The 16,628-nt window shown below is 35.7% G+C and overlaps 1 protein-coding gene across 2 annotated transcripts in view; it reads right to left on the bottom strand.

The window, feature by feature from the left end:
• The window catches only part of LOC132546939 (endothelin-converting enzyme 1-like), a 63,165-nt gene extending 48,282 nt beyond the window's left edge, over window positions 1-14,883 (bottom strand). The window contains exon 1 of one of the 2 annotated variants that reach the window (XM_060210668.1): window positions 14,807-14,883. In XM_060210668.1, coding sequence (XP_060066651.1) covers window positions 14,807-14,841 — 35 coding nt within the window. In that variant the 5' untranslated portion in view covers window positions 14,842-14,883. Of the gene's footprint in view, window positions 1-10,060; window positions 10,234-14,806 lie in introns of those variants that run through there. The other variant, XM_060210666.1, reaches the window with a different exon arrangement.
• Window positions 14,884-16,628: the final 1,745 nt, after the last annotated feature.

The following is a 16,628-nucleotide window of genomic DNA, read 5'->3' as shown; positions in this document are numbered from 1 at the left end:
CGGAACATAGATAATTAATATATACAGCCACGTGAATATGTGGCTATAATAAAACAGATAATTAAGCCCAGGTCAAAAGGATTGCTTCTGGTCAGACACTTAAGTAACCGATCAGATGATGTTACTTATGAAATAGCAATCACTGCTTGTCAAATACCGACATGTTAATACAATTTTAGTGCAATCAAATCGCTGGAAATGGGCAAAATATGAACAATACGGCATTTACACAAAGACCATTTAACAAGTAAAAGGATAATAAGACCAGGTACTCCGGAAGGGTAAACGTCTGATGCTTGCATCGACGACGATTAAGATCAATCCTAGTAAAAACCTATATTGTAAACTGAGTATTATCAACACTATGAAAGCTATTAGTTATCTTGCTTTGTAATCACTACGTGTACGGAGGTCTTACAGCCAGCATCTAAATCTCAAGTGTTTATCTACTACCAACAACGAAAATCAAACCAGTTAAAATTAAAGAGATTAAGTGATGCAAAAATTGGATAGTGCTCCAATTTTTATTGTTCTTAATCACACCTTTTCAGTGAATTTGTTGAAAATGAAGCAATGGTACTCGGAAAATCAATACATCACGATCCTGTGTGTATTTCAATTACAGCTGAGAAACTCGTGTAGCTGTGACGTCATCGAAAGGCTGATCTGATTTTCCCCAACCTAGAGTGTTTATGATTTCGGCAGGGATACAACTGTATGCTCGCTTTCATCGAATTTGAGTCTGAATTAAGATTCTGTTGACACTTCGGTAGTTTCTTTGTTGTTGATCAGCGATATCCCACTCCTGGCGGTTAATAGTTGACCTACAGGATTTTTTTCTTTTTTCCTTAAACTGGTTTATTTATATCAATGATTACAGGAGGATGCTATGTACATGTATACATTTATTTTACATTTAAAAAGTGTATAGCTTAAGTTTATTGCACGAGCCATTGAGAGGATTTTTCTTCAAAATAAAATACCTTAAACACAACACAAAATATACAACACCATCAGAGCAGGGTAATAAGATGTACCACAACGTCTACATATAGTCATCAAGTATGTACATATAAAATTATATAAACAGTAATAAAGTATTCAGATATCTAAATAAATCCAAAAGAGGGGGAGGGCAGGAGAAGGGGTGAGGGGCGGAGGCAGTGACGACTCTGATTGTAGAATATATACAATGACTGTCTCCAATCCGACCTCCTTTAAAACCGACTTGATGTGCGGTCTAATCGTTTGGTTTGTTTTTCAAGGTTGCTACCTTAAGATGCCAGAGATGTTGTGAAGTTAATATTTCAAATGGAAGCGGCAACAGGACTGAACGACCGACTATCACAACTGGAAACAAATTACAATCATGTGATGGTGATTAAAATTGGTGATGGAATCGGGCAGGTTTGTTACACTGCATTGCTTTCCAATATGGGATTGAATTGGTTTAAAAAACACATTTCGTTTCAGATCAATATCGAAAATTGCAGATATTCTTTGGAAATTACATGTTCAGTGATCTTTCAGATAAAATATAGTGTATACTACCGTATCATTTGTCCCGATACTCTGGACATAAACAACACCTGCAGTCTCTATACAAGTCCCAACTCTCTACTTCAAAGAAAATAAAACTCAAACATTGTTTAACAACGATCATATCCCTAATGCCTGGCTAGTTGTAAGTGATTTGTTCGTACTAGGGAGCGTTGAGTATATACCGCAAATACGGGACCTGATATTGGAAAATATTTCTGACTAAGATGAATACTTATACAATACAACATTAACCGCAATATTCCCAACAGACACATAGATAAATAACGCCTTTCAATAGAAATTTAGAATAAGATACAGTCCAGCCAAATAATGAATTAAACCGTGCAATACATCTATGTTGCCTTGTGGAACTCCTCAGTAATGTTACGAACCCATATTGATGTAACCTGTAGGCGGTGACTTAGGAGGCTGGTCGAAATAAATGTCAATTCTTTTTCAAAAATCGAAATCAACGCAAACAATTACAAGAAAATATTTCTGAAAGTAAACTCAAGCGAAATCAAAATTCATGAAATCAAAGAATGTTTAATAATTCATTAAACTAAATGTATCGTCCCATCAGGTGCGTATCCACGTCCCACTAGTTCTACTACAGATGTAGAACATTTGGGACCAACAGAGAGCAATCATCTGTCAGTGACTATACATTGTAACAGAGATGCTACGAAATGCCAGGGACCCGGAAGCAGACAAAAGAACTGTATTGTAATTAAAGTACTACACGCATTAATTCCGAAGATGACTTTTTAAAGAGACAATTACTTTGCCGGTAGTAAATACGCAATGTTTGTATGATAATGTAGTCACCAAACCGCTTCTTGTAATCTTCTGGCTCTCACTAAGGTACGAAGATAACGGTTTTTTTCTCTGTTCTTAATGATGTCTGCGACAGGGCATAGACAAAACGTCGGATTCCATGTAAAGACAAAATTCAGAAGTGTTGGAAACTCCTTCTACTGTAAGGAGATTATGGACATACCAATAAGTACACCTCTACTGCAAACTTCGGCCTTATGACATACACGTAATGACAAAATCCTATTTCATTGTTGAAACAAAAAAACAAAAAAACAAAACAAAAAAGAAAAGAAATAGGAAGACATAGAGAATGACTTTTTAATGAAAACTTACTAAACCAAAACCTGTTTAAAAATGAAAAGCAAGGGGTTAAAGCCTCTCAAATAGACACCCAAAATCTATCCAGATTGTACGTTCTGTTGTCTTATCGACGCTCGGCTTTTAAAAAGTGGCCATTAAGGACTAGTTTGACCAGTTTCATTTTTATGTGACCAGAGTGGGCGTCATGCTACAGTGTCAAGAATATGATATTTCAGTGAGATGAAACTATAAAGCAATCGCTTAACTCAACTGATCCGGAAACCAAGAGGGATCTTCAAACACAACCATTCATATACAAAACCAACAATATCAACATGTTAAGGACACCAGCGATACTTGGTGGCTCACTCAACATTTCCGAAAATACCAACATATCAACACATGATTACATAACCAAACTAAGACTCAATAAAGCTGAGACAAAATATGAACAAAAAGAAAAATTAAGACAGATATTCCTGAAAAAGCACTAGGAGAATAAAACCAGATGTTCCGGAAGAGTAAGCGTCTTCTGCGTCATCGATTAAACCTGCCATGTAAATCTTTGTCAATTCAAGTGAATAATGTCACGTTTCAAAAGAGAACAACAACAGAACAAACAGGCAAACTAAGGATTACTCAACTGCTAAAAAACACGAAGGGGGGCATGGAAATCTTGATAGATTATTTTGACGAACTATAAATATCCATTAAATATTATCTTGAAAAGTTCATTTTGAGACAGAAATCATCAACAAAGATTCCGTTTCCAAATATTTCTGCGATGACCCAAATATGATTACGATATCTTCCCGTCATCGTGTCTAAGAAAGTTGCAGGTATTTTAGCCTTCGCTTGAAAACGAGCATGGACATCCTACTATATAAAAGACAAACAACTTGTCAAACTGGTTTACATAATACAGTAGATGTCACATTTGAATGAATTTTAAATCACGGATACATAACTAGCAGCGCCCGGAGTTGTCCGCATACAATATACTTGGTAGTAAGTGTACCCCTGGGAGTAGATCTACGTTATTAATTCATAAAGGCAAACATGCACAGGAACCATAAAGCACAACACATTATTGGTTAACGAAAAACTGCAAGTCACAGTTCGTATAGGAATTGAGAGAGTCTAATTAGTCCGCCAAAGGATAGATCTTAGGTTAGGGAATCTTCTGACGAAACTTTCTCCAAGGTAAAATAGGCAATTTGCACCTAACATTTGCTCTGGACCTATTCACACAATGACGGACATGCAACTGGCTACATACGTGTATAGAATATCCTTGAGCATGTTGATAGGGATTATATTGAAAGCAACTAGAAGTCGTCCTATTGATTTTGAACAACACTTAACAAGAGTGCGAGTATCTGACTTAGCATTATCTCTCTACAGAATATAGTCAACTTGCATTTCAACGATAAGAAAGAAAGAAACACCACCTTATCTACTAAAACTAGCATTTATAAAACAACTCCAAATAGGAGTCGAGACGTCAATCACATAGACAAAGGAAGGGGCAATTGTAAACAGTTCAAATCAGCAAGATACGAAAAGAAACTATTAATTTTAAACAGCTTGCATCAACAGTACCAAGATACAAGAAAATTACACAGGAGTTAAAGGCCTTGGTCTACTACAGGCCTATATCTACCATCTGATTCATGTAGAAAATGACGATTTAGAAACAAGCGCTTCATACCTTGTGACAGAAATCGATTTAAGTTATTTTAAAAACAAAACCACATGATATACATCCTCTTAATGATGTGTACATTTTAACACCCCCCCCCCCTTTTTTTTTTTTAAATATTATTTAAATGTGCTCTGTGTTGTATAACCAGTATTACCAGCGTGTTCGTGTTGTTTTAGGAAATACATAAGAGATGCCGGCCTAGTAATATCTTGTAGGTGAAAGGTTATGGTACATGTAGCCAATGTTTTACAGCGATTTACAAGGCGCTAATTATCGCTGTTAATTATATCTTTTGGTTATCGTCGTTAATTATCTCTTTTATTTGTCGCTGTCAATTATCTCTGTTAATTATCGTAGCCAATTATCTCTGCAACGATAGCATTTGCAACAAGTCAACAAGCCAAAACGCTTTAATCTAGTCCCTAAAATTATTTCCGTTACATTCATTACCTCTTGTGTCATCCTTCAGATGTCCTTGTCCGACTTGACAAAACTGATGTAAAAACAACATTTTTATTCAATATTTGGTTAAAATGTAAAATAAATAAATTTATATATATATATATGTATGACCCATCAATAATGATAAATTTTATGGTAGAGAACTAGATAGATAAAACAAATATTGGCGCTCCCCATCCAGGCTTTGACATTTCTCCAGATCACATTGTATCATTGTCAGTCGCCTCCTTGGATTCAAAATTTAGGCCCTTAGCATTACTAATGAATCCTTGAAGGACGGAACAGCTGTAAGATGTTATTTAATGAATTTTTTAGCTTTACTGTATCCAATATGGTATTTAAAAAGTGCTATCCGATCGTATTTCATTTGCATAACCCTAGACCTCTCTCAGAAAGGTACAGTGAAGTACACGCATGCAAATTCTGACGCATAAACAGATACGCCATCTTTCACTTTGACAGAGTTCACGGCCACAAAACACAGACTCATCACAGTAAACATACACGTATTACACGCAAGGACTAGAAGATTACCTCGATAGATGAGCCCGCGTGCTTATATAAATTTTCAAAAAGACATAATCATTTGTGTATTTGCTTTTTTGGAAAGCATAGCGCATCAATATGAGTCATTCCATAAATATGTCCCGTCATTTGGGAACATATCGCATGAGTTGATGATAAATCGCATCTATTCTCTGCATTCTAGTAAATTGCATATATATATATATATATATATAATGCTTGACATCACAATGTCAATGTATACATGATGTAAAGTTAATTTAATAGCAAGGGCATCCTATGAACGGCATTTCAACCAATGATTCTAATCCATAAAACGTTTACCAACTACATAAAAAAGAACATTGTCCATTTCAAAAAGAAAAAAAAAGACCATTATTAGCTAGAATTGTAATTAAAAGGTAAATTGGGGTTATTTCTATTTGAAAAAGAAACAAAATATTTGCTTTATAGGTAATGATAACGGAGACCAACACCAAAGGTAAAACAACACCATTCTTGAATAAAGATAGAGGTAGGGAGATCTGTTATGTAATAAAAGCGCTCTATACAGAATTTATGTTAGTTTTTCGTACGTTTGCCGCTTCAATTTGAATACTTTGTGTGAAAAATGGAGCTATTTGGATAATATTGGAGTAGTTTCTGGCACGTAACATGTACTCAAACTTAGTCAACAAACGAGCTCTTTTCGTATGAACTTTCACGAAACTAGAAGTTAGATAAAACTTTCGAAAAAGCAATTTACAAACTCAAATTAAAATGTCATCATTGTATTGTTTCATTAGTTTTCCTCACATAAATTGAATCATGTGGGTTGTGGGGATAATGCATCCGACATTTCAATTTAAATTTCCATAAAAATGAAATCTACCGGTCGGGAATATCAAGAGTTGAACAACATGAGACCCATTTATAAGTCATGGCCCCCATTCGTGTACCATCATACATCAAGGCTTGAGAGCGTTATAGAACGAGGGAACAATGAAAAATTGGAATGCAATACATGTCATACAATAGTTCCATTGTTTTCACTAATCACTTGGTATCCGTGTTATCATGTTTCGCTACAAAATAAATTTCCGTCAATAAAATGTCACAAATGTTTATTTAGTTTTAAATTAAAAAGGAATGAAACTAATCGCCTCAGCAAACGATGGTTTCCGTAAGGATAAGAGAACACACGTACCACAATACAACTTCTTCTGCCACCTTATCATTTTAAATCTTGATCGAGTTCACAAAATGATTTGAAATGAAATACAAAATTTTCCTACAAAAAAAGAACTATATAAGATGTAAAAGGAAAATATGACATGAAACTGCACACACACACACACACACAAAACGGCGGAAAAGAAAGGAAAATCATTTTATATACTACAAAACCCTAAATTACAAAAACACAACCAGTCAGGCATGTACCTTATAGAAAGTCATGATTAAAACCAAACAAAGAAAATAGGAGATATCACAAAGCCAGGATTCTATACGTAGATACAGTATATAGTCCTGAATTACGAGATGAATTCTGATTCAGTTTCAACATATCGTTGTTAGAATGTACCAACAGATTCTATTTGAGGTACAATAACTTAAATTATTACTCGCCAGCTGTATCATTATTTTTCTTATTAGGAATTAAGTGTCATTAAGTGCGTTTAAGACCTAGACCGGATATATAAAATATGTATTTATATATTTATCGTTGGACAATAAACCCGACATCCAACTATTCAAGTTCTCAGTCTCGACATGTATGCCGCTACAAAATGCATAGGTCAACCAATCGAGCGATTAAAATACAAAGTAACATCAAACAATATCATACAGTAGAGGTTTAAAACATACAATGTAATACAATAAAGATTACAGCATACAATGTAATACAATAGAGGTTACAACATACAATGTAATGCAGTATAGCTTACAACATACAATGTAATACAATAAAGATTACAGCATACAATGTAATACAATAAAGGTTACAGCATACAATGTAATACAATAGAGGTTACAACATACAATGTAATACAATAAAGGTTACAAACATACAATGTAATACAATAAAGGTTACATCATACAATGTAATACAATAGAGGTTACATCATACAATGTAATACAATAAAGGTTTCAAACATACAATGTAATACAATAAAGGTTACATCATACAATGTAATATAATAGAGGTTACAACATACAATGTAATACAATAGAGGTTACAACATACAATGTAATACAATAGAGGTTACAACATACAATGTAATGCAGTATAGCTTACAACATACAATGTAACACAATAGAGGTTACAACATACAATGTAATACAATAGAGGTTACAACATACAATGTAATGCAGTATAGCTTACAACATACAATGTAATACAATAAAGGTTACAACATACAATGTAATACAATAAAGGTTACAACATACAATGTAATGCAGTATAGCTTACAACATACAATGTAATGCAGTATAGCTTACAACATACAATGTAATACAATAAAGATTACAGCATACAATGTTATACAGTAGAGCTTACAAAATATAATGTAATACAGTAAATGTTACAACATGATTTATCATACCGACAATAAAGTGAATGAAAATCGGCCAGATTGACTAAGATTTAGTGTAAAACATTCCCATCAATCAGCTAAAACATTACAGGGGCTTTTTTTCGTGATAACTTAATTAATTTTGTTTCTTTTCTAGTAAATAGACCATTTCATTCTTTTTAGATATATGGTTTCATGTCTTGATGTATTTTAAATTACAATTCAATGTCAGAGTTCTGTAAATGATCGAATCCATTTTACCTCTTACATTCAAAATAATCAAACAGTTTATTTCTTAATCTCATAAATTCAAGTTCTCGAAATTTTATTTCATTAGGTAATTCGTAAAATGAAAGCTTACGTTACCTACAATAGACATGTTAACAGGACTAAAGGTATCGTTTTGTTAATCAGATCATATTGTAGTGCGATATCCATTAAAAGTATCTTTTCATCCGTGAGTAGAACATTGATACTCAATTTTTTAAAAACAATATTATCACCAGTCAATGATGTATTTGAATCCGCGGTGAAACATCTGATATAATAAGGGTTTATTGGACACAGCGGTCTGTTGGAACGCAAACTAGAGAAAACGAAGTCATATTTCAGCAATTACTTTCAGAGAGTAATGCATGGAAAACAAAATCTAGAATAAAATGCGGGTGTTCAGCTCTATTTTTCTTGATACTAGAGTAGATACTAAGCAAGTTGAAGGTTTAAATAAAGTATTTTATGATTATATAATGTAAAGATAATTAAAACGTTATCATTGGTGTCTAAATGTTTTTATCATTTTTTGTTTTCTAGTACACGAATATACTGTCAACAAGTGAGATATATATCGTCTTCTCGTTACTACGTGAAACAAACTCCCTGAATAAGAAAACCTACTCATGAAACAGATGTTAGACAATATCTAGTTTAACGAGTGAAGCATTAGAAAAATGAACCTGGCCGCACAATGACAGATTAACATATAGTATCAAAAATTGTCATGGAAGATACCTCTAATATTCATGTTATTGCTAGGATGAAAGTTTTAAAATCTCCACATGATTTACGGACATTTTCTACATACATTGTATCACAAAAGAAAAGTGGTAACACTGCAAGCAAACAGAGCATTAAACCCGTTCTATGTAATCTTACAAGGACCCTAACACTGAAACTATAAAGAACGATCTCCATAATCCGCATAATCGTCCAACTGAACAACAACATACAATTAAAAGGATGCCAATAGTACACCCCATTATAATGTTAGACTTGGGTTAGTCTGGACCGGATTTAGAAGAGATATTGAAATGTGAAATTTGATATTATTTGGCTACATACGAAATGGGGAGGAATGGTTGTCAATTGCTTGTTAAACATGCCAAGCTGTTCGCCTTATCACTTAAGTTGTCATTTTCAAATATATTGTGTATGACATTTCAACAAAACGTATTCATTGCCTAAGGCCTTCTAATGAACCTGATTCTATCGTTACATAACAATAACAACACTGGAGGCGGAGGATGGCGCTTCAAATATTTAACATTCCATTAACAAAAGAATGACACACACTCAATAGATTAGCTATAAGCAACACAACTGTCATTCAACAGGCACCAACAGAACAATGCATTGGAGCTAGAATTTATGTTTTAAAGGGGAGAAATTTCTATTGTAGTGGCATACAGCAGGTAAAGTCACCAGCAGATTTTAGTGTCAGCCTGTGGTCCCACCGGTGTTCTCACAAACATAACGGTATCTCGTTACACAGATTCTAGGAAAACCGATTCCGCTGTGATGACAATGTAACTTGTTAATATGCTATTTTGATCCTCCCAATTAAACATCATTCTGTGAGCTGCCACTTAAATACAAGCCTAGAGTGGACTCATTATTTGTGAACGTAACCTAAACTGTTTAAAATAAGTCAACCGATCTGTACTCTACCTCAGTGCAAACACTTGTTTGGAAAACATAGAAAATATCAATAACATGCCCTCAAAACAACTAACAAACATTTTTAAAGACAGCGGAATACATTATCGATACCTATGTAAATATTTCTTCGTGCATAAAATTTCAACAAAACGAGACCAGCATCTCACCGTCAAAGTGAAGAGCCTAATTGATGACACTTACACGTAAACTGGCTTACCTGTGTCGCCCAGGTGTGATAATGATGACGGGTGGCAGATCTAATTCGTCCCCGGTAGTACTACCATACTGGGACATGCTTGTCTTGTGCTGGTCTCGTGTGGATACAGCGACTGGTAAAGTTTTCCCGCCGACTTCCACAGGAGATGAAAGACGCACGGATTTTAAACACATAATCACCACTAATAGTAGCGGTGTTCGATCGCCTAGGTGACGGCGAGAAGCTAACCCCCTCGTGAATCAGCATCATCAGAAAGCATGTTTCGAATTCCATTTACAAATAAATTGTGGCTTTATATTGGTATAAATCACTTATCTGTTCGTCCATCTGATTACGGACGTAATTCTGCCGACGATAGCCGGCTCATGTCTCTCTCACTCTGGTTGGCTGTCTTTGGCTAAGGCTCCGTATATTTTATAATAAAACAGTTCCCTATCGATCTACCAGAGTCCCGATTGATTACTGAGTGTATGTACTTGGCTTGTCATCGCCCGGGTGTACAATCTTCACTACTCGGTGTCTACGGCGAGCAAAATACGTTTTTGTTTAGTAAAACTTTTAACTCTTTTCGTAAAGATTAAAATAGTATACACGAGTATATATATCTTCAAAATAGCTAATCGGACAAATTTGACAAAAACATACTGTATGTCTGTACGATCCATTCCTACCTTGGTGTTTGAAAGAAAGAACTAAGGATTCATAAATAGTACAAAAAGGGGGAGAGAAAGGTGTAACAAACATAACTTTACATGATTGTTTCTGTGAAGGTTACTCAAGAAAATGGAAAACTGAACGAGAAATAGTAGAGAAAAAGGACAGCTCGACATGGAGGATTAATGATACAGGAATGGTTTAGATTTATTAACGCTTTCAGTCTCGAAACCTTCAATTGAGGAGACGAAGCAGATTCCATATGAGGGTTGATACAAGGCATTAATGAACTAGGGGTTGGAAGGAAATTTAATACGTGACATTCGTTGTCACTTTAAATCACTTTCACATATTCTCATTTCTATTAATGTTTATCAAACACTCGTACCGAAAGTGTTTCAGATGAAATACACCGACCTGTTTTTGACAATCTAGAAAAAACTACTTCAACAAATACTTCCCTAAGAACAGTGTTTAGCCAAAGCCAAGTTGACCGCCGAGTTGTCTCACAGAACGAAATTAGACGCCCAGTTTCACAAATACCCAACTAGACGAACAGTTTTACCAAAACTCAACTAGACGCACAGTTTCGCAGATACCTGTCTAGATTCACTCAAAAACAGCTAGACATCCACTTTCATAAATATCGATCAAGGGGCTCGATTACATCAATACGCAGTTTGACGCTCTGTTTCTGCAATGTGTTAGTTGATAAGGTTTGGTTTCAGAGAAATCGAAGTGATAATATGGTACTAACATTGAAGTGTTAAGATACGAATTCTTTATGTTGTCGCTTTTGGTATCAATGGTTAAATGTTGTACTTTGTTTTAAGTGTACAATTGAGTGGGTATTTATTCATCGAATTTTAATCTGATTTCACATTCGAGTTCCCTTTAGACTGAAGATTTTGTCTATTGAAATTTCTGAAAGTCGTATCTGTCATTGGGCTATGAGATGGCATTCCGGATGTGAGGTCATGATAAGCGTCCTTGTTAATACACTCCATACTTAGATGTATTATCACGAACGGAACATATACACAATGTACGTACATCACTGCCGGACTTATAATTCACATGACATATACTTCCACCGTGAATCATCGCTGAAGTTTAGAACAATTATCATGTAAATTGTGAACACCAAAACATTCATACAATCAGTGGTCCGTGGATACATATCACATGCCATGACAACAGTGGGAAATATTTATAGCGTTACTTAATCACTCAATCATACAAACAAAACATATCTACCAGCATGTGTTCAAAACCGACAAACCGACGAGGGTAAAATATCATTAAAATGAACACGTAAAGCACCGTAAACTACAAAAATAAGACCATGTGTTCCGGAAGGATATGTCTTATACCTCAACGAAGACATCCGCCGTGTAAACCTTGTTCAATCCAAGTAACGTTATATTTACATCTGAGAACTAGGTTCATGATAACCATGATAATGGGCCACCACTAGGCATGCTATGGAGCATGGAGAACATTTCAGATCACACAACCAGCAATCACGTGTAAAAAGGCACAGAAACTGTCGAGTTGTCAATGTGCAAGCATACCGATAATATCCTAGTAAAGCATGGGCACCTGAAGATCCAAATTCTGCTTGTCAGGAATCTATTTGAATAGAACTTTATAGTATGTTCTTGATATTGATGTATCATGGATTCAGTCGGAGGTCTTATAGCCAAACAGTAATTGTACAAGAAAAGAAAAAACAGAAGTACAAGTAAGAATTGCCTGAACACAATACGTCACTGTAAGAGACGGCGAACCTTTTATAAGTGTCAATGTCAAAACAGGAACTGCTGGAGAATGTTACATCACTTTGACTTCAAAACCAAAGGACTAATTTCTACTGAAATGCACTGCTCACTTGTATCTTTAACACTCTGAACTACACATGTAGCAGGGGAGCGATAAAAGCCGAAACCTAAGGTAAGATTGACTATAACAATGCTGTGTTACAGACAATACAGAACACCTGCTCTGGTGCAGATGTAAGGTCATGGTTGTAAACGACTAAACACACCTACGCATGTACTTACGATCAAATGAAATTCACCCCAATAACATGAGCTCGTGCCCAACATTAAGGAAAATACCAAAAGTTACCAACATGTGAACATAATTGAAATCCAAATTCCATAAAACTAGGACAAAATATTGACAAATGAAAGATTTAAATGGCGATTCCTGCGAAAGAACAAGGAGATAAAGACCAGGTGTTACGGAAGATTAAACGCCTTATGCTTCATCGACGAAACCCTTCAAGTAAACATTGGTCAATACAAGTAAGTATTGTCTTGTTCTTAAATGAGAACAAGGTATGCAGCAATGGAACCAACAGGGAAATCCACGAGCATTCGTATTTATACTATATTTGCACTCTGATGTAAACGTGCTGTCTCCAAATAAAAAAAAATCTGTTTGATATGCGGTACATATACGACAAACAGTTTTTATTATGATATATATTGAACCTTTCGCTTTCCATGAGAAGCAACAGAACAGTCGAGCTGGACGTTATCATATCTCCGAACTAGTTACAGACAAACAGTACGAATGAAACCATGACTTTCTCCAATCGTAGATGCTGTCAACTTAAATCTCGTCGTGTGTATATGACCATCGTGTTTATATTGTATTATATCTAGGAAGTGTATTCAGATATAACCTTTAGGAAGTGTGATATACTAATGGACACTCCTATCATACTCCTAACTGGCGGTATAATACAGACCACAGGTTTTCAGTTCTGATAATTTGGTTCTGGTTTTAATAACATTGCTCCAACACGTAGTGTAGCGTGGTAATTTAGGAGAAAGGTTTATAACACAGTCCAAAAGTTCACATATAGATATCTTTCGTTAAGAAACTTGCCCACATTAGATACAACCTCAGAAACCCAGTTTATCTGTAATTAAATCATCGACACTGACATGCACCTGTATATTTACTGAATCACGAGACTAGTATTTACCTAGTCACTGTAAGCCATTCAGCGTTATGACGTGACGAAGTGATAACACATTCTCGGCTCGATTCCAAACGCAATTGTTCAGTTATCTAGATTTGTTTATATATCATAAGGGTGGCCATATTGTGATTTTGTATGCATGTCAGATTTTCACTTATAAAGTACGGGCTATGTTTACGCTTCTTTAAATTATTTGGCTTTATCACAGACTGAATCATAGGCTTTGTTAACAAAAGTCACGCGCCCACCGGTTTTATGAATACACTGGTTCTCTCATCATGAAACTGTCTTTTAAACACATAACTCGAGACGAATTGATATTGTATGAACCTGACCGGAACAAGATCGAAACTGTTTACATACTGATGTCAGTATATATACTCGAGTATCACAACACCGTCGGGTTATACAAACGATATCGACCTTTATATCACCTCTCATCTAATGGGGTGGGCGTGGTACAGGTGGGAGAGTTACAGAGGAAAATAATGATCATGGAACTTCAATGAAGATATAATCTGTATTATATATATAACAAATATGTCGATTAATTACCTCCAAGGAAGGGGTGCGGGTATGTAATTACCTCCGAGGAAGGGGGTGGGTAAAAATTACCTCTGGGGGAGGGGTGGGGGTAAGAAATTACCTCTGGATAGGGTGTGTGGGAAAGTAATTACCTATGAGGGAGGGATGCCTTGGTATGTAATTACACGTGTTACCTGACCAACTTTTCATTTATTGGTGCCATTTACATATGAAAAAACCGACGGGTAAAATTTCAAGACGTACAGCCTACCATAATTTATACCTGTTGATACACAGTTATGTTATGTGTATAATCAGATGAAAATACTGTCCGTGTTTATCCTGTTTGTATACCTACACCGTTTCTCTGGACGAGTTTTGACACATAATCTAGGTTCTATTATATAGCTACATACAGTGTTACGGCAGGTCTTACCTGACCAGGTATAAATATACCAGCCGACACACGTGTCTTTTTAACACACTTATACACATATATTGTTGATAGCATACCTGTCCTCACCTGTATACAGTATTAGCGAATAAACTTAAGGTAAGATTTGTATACTTACATCTCACTGTCACTGTTACACGAATGGTTCTGCATCCTTCCCTGTGTTAGGTAATAATCCAATATAACACTGATGTAATACAGTCCCTCGATATTATTGACATTTAGGGTTCGATGAGACCGGACGTACTCCCTCAGCTGACCTTCTCTAACTTTATACGTCAACTCCACTCGCACTGTAATATTAGCGGTCTGAGTAGTTTCTACTATTTACATCCGGGTCAGCCAAACAATATGACGCACGGTCTTGAGGAAGCTTCCATGCCTCCGGTAAAAAGATTATCACCTTTACTCTCTAGATAGGAAAGTGCTGGAGGTGACTACTCTCTAACACTGCACATGTCCTTTGCACGTCTTGTGAAATATATTTTTGTTCATTTGAGAAGACCATCACTGATTACAAATCGATTACACTTGGAATAGAGGCACGCGCGCGTTACAATAAGCTGCAGTATTCTGGCTGATGATGTGTTATAATCCCGCCATGTGCACCTGTATAAAGATTCTCTCAGATCTCATTGCTACAGAACAAGTCCACGCGCCAGTTGGTAATACAGCGTATTTTATGTGTTATAACCGTACACACAATACCATACAAGACATATTTGTGTTTGATGATCCGCTCCAAGTTAGACCCAGAAACAGTTGAAACTGATGTATGTTACAGTAGCTGCTCTTCAGCGCACGAGATAACCTCGTGCCTGTGTAGCGGCGTAACAGAGTACTAGGAATTACTCTGTCATAGTAAAGATTTAACTAGAATATTCAAATCCCGAGAACACTGATTCCACTTGTATGATAAAAATATATACTATATGTTTACATGAACATAAACAGTTTGAGTTTTATCTTTTTTTATATATCCCATGTTAGAAAAGATAACCATTTCCACGTGGACGAGATTATTATTCCAGTTGAATGAGCAGTGAGAGGTTGGCATTGGATGCTGTATGTATCACTGTAATCCCAACTAAAAAGGATACTTATGTGTATTTGTACAAACACGGAATGTTTATTTGTATTATACTAACATGGCTTGTAAAGTATGGAATATAGTCACGCTATGCACGTGCTACTTCGCTACAGATCAATGCTAGCTGACACATTTCTATACTAGTACCAGTCTTACTAGTGCTGAGCATTTCACTGTTTCAGTAAGTCACTCTCGATGGGGACTATTGAAGAAATTGCTTTTATTGTTTTGATCGTACGCGCTGCGTGCTTCAAGTTAGTGTTTTATACATGTGAAGTACGTGTGTTAGACTTTGGATTGTATAGATTACTCAATATACATGTGTCATTAGAATGAGTAAAGAAAAACGCTCTGTCCTCGATAGGGGTCGAAATAGCGACCTTTCGGTCTATAGCCAGGCACTCTACAGCTCAACTAAAGGGAAATTCTCAGCTTCTACAAATACACTGAATGTTGACACATACTTCGATAAATATATACATGTATATGACATGCTCCGAACACTGATACATTTACCTCAGTGAATAAGTTCACTCATTGACACATTTACACATCCACATCAGAAGTTCATGATTGACCCTCTTTGTAATTATATAATATCAATGAGACTCGATGTATCGGAATCAGTGATGACGTACTGTAATGTTAATAACACTCAATGATGAAGTAGTGTAATTTCAATGTCACTAAGACTCAATGATGAAGTAGTGTTACGTCAATGGGACTCAATGATGAAGTAGTGTTACGTCAATGGGACTCAATGATGAAGTAGTGTTACGTCAATAGGACTCGATGATGAAGTAATGTTACGTCAATAGGACTCGATGATGAAGTAATGTTACGTCAATAA

Source organism: Ylistrum balloti, unplaced genomic scaffold (genome assembly GCF_031769215.1).
Source record: "Ylistrum balloti isolate Yb309-2 unplaced genomic scaffold, AGI_CSIRO_Ybal_v1 Utg369922, whole genome shotgun sequence".
In the NCBI taxonomy this organism is placed as follows: Eukaryota; Metazoa; Mollusca; class Bivalvia; order Pectinida; family Pectinidae; genus Ylistrum; species Ylistrum balloti.
The sequence above is the reverse complement of the archived record's forward strand: the minus strand, read 5'-3'. Positions and strand labels throughout refer to the sequence as shown.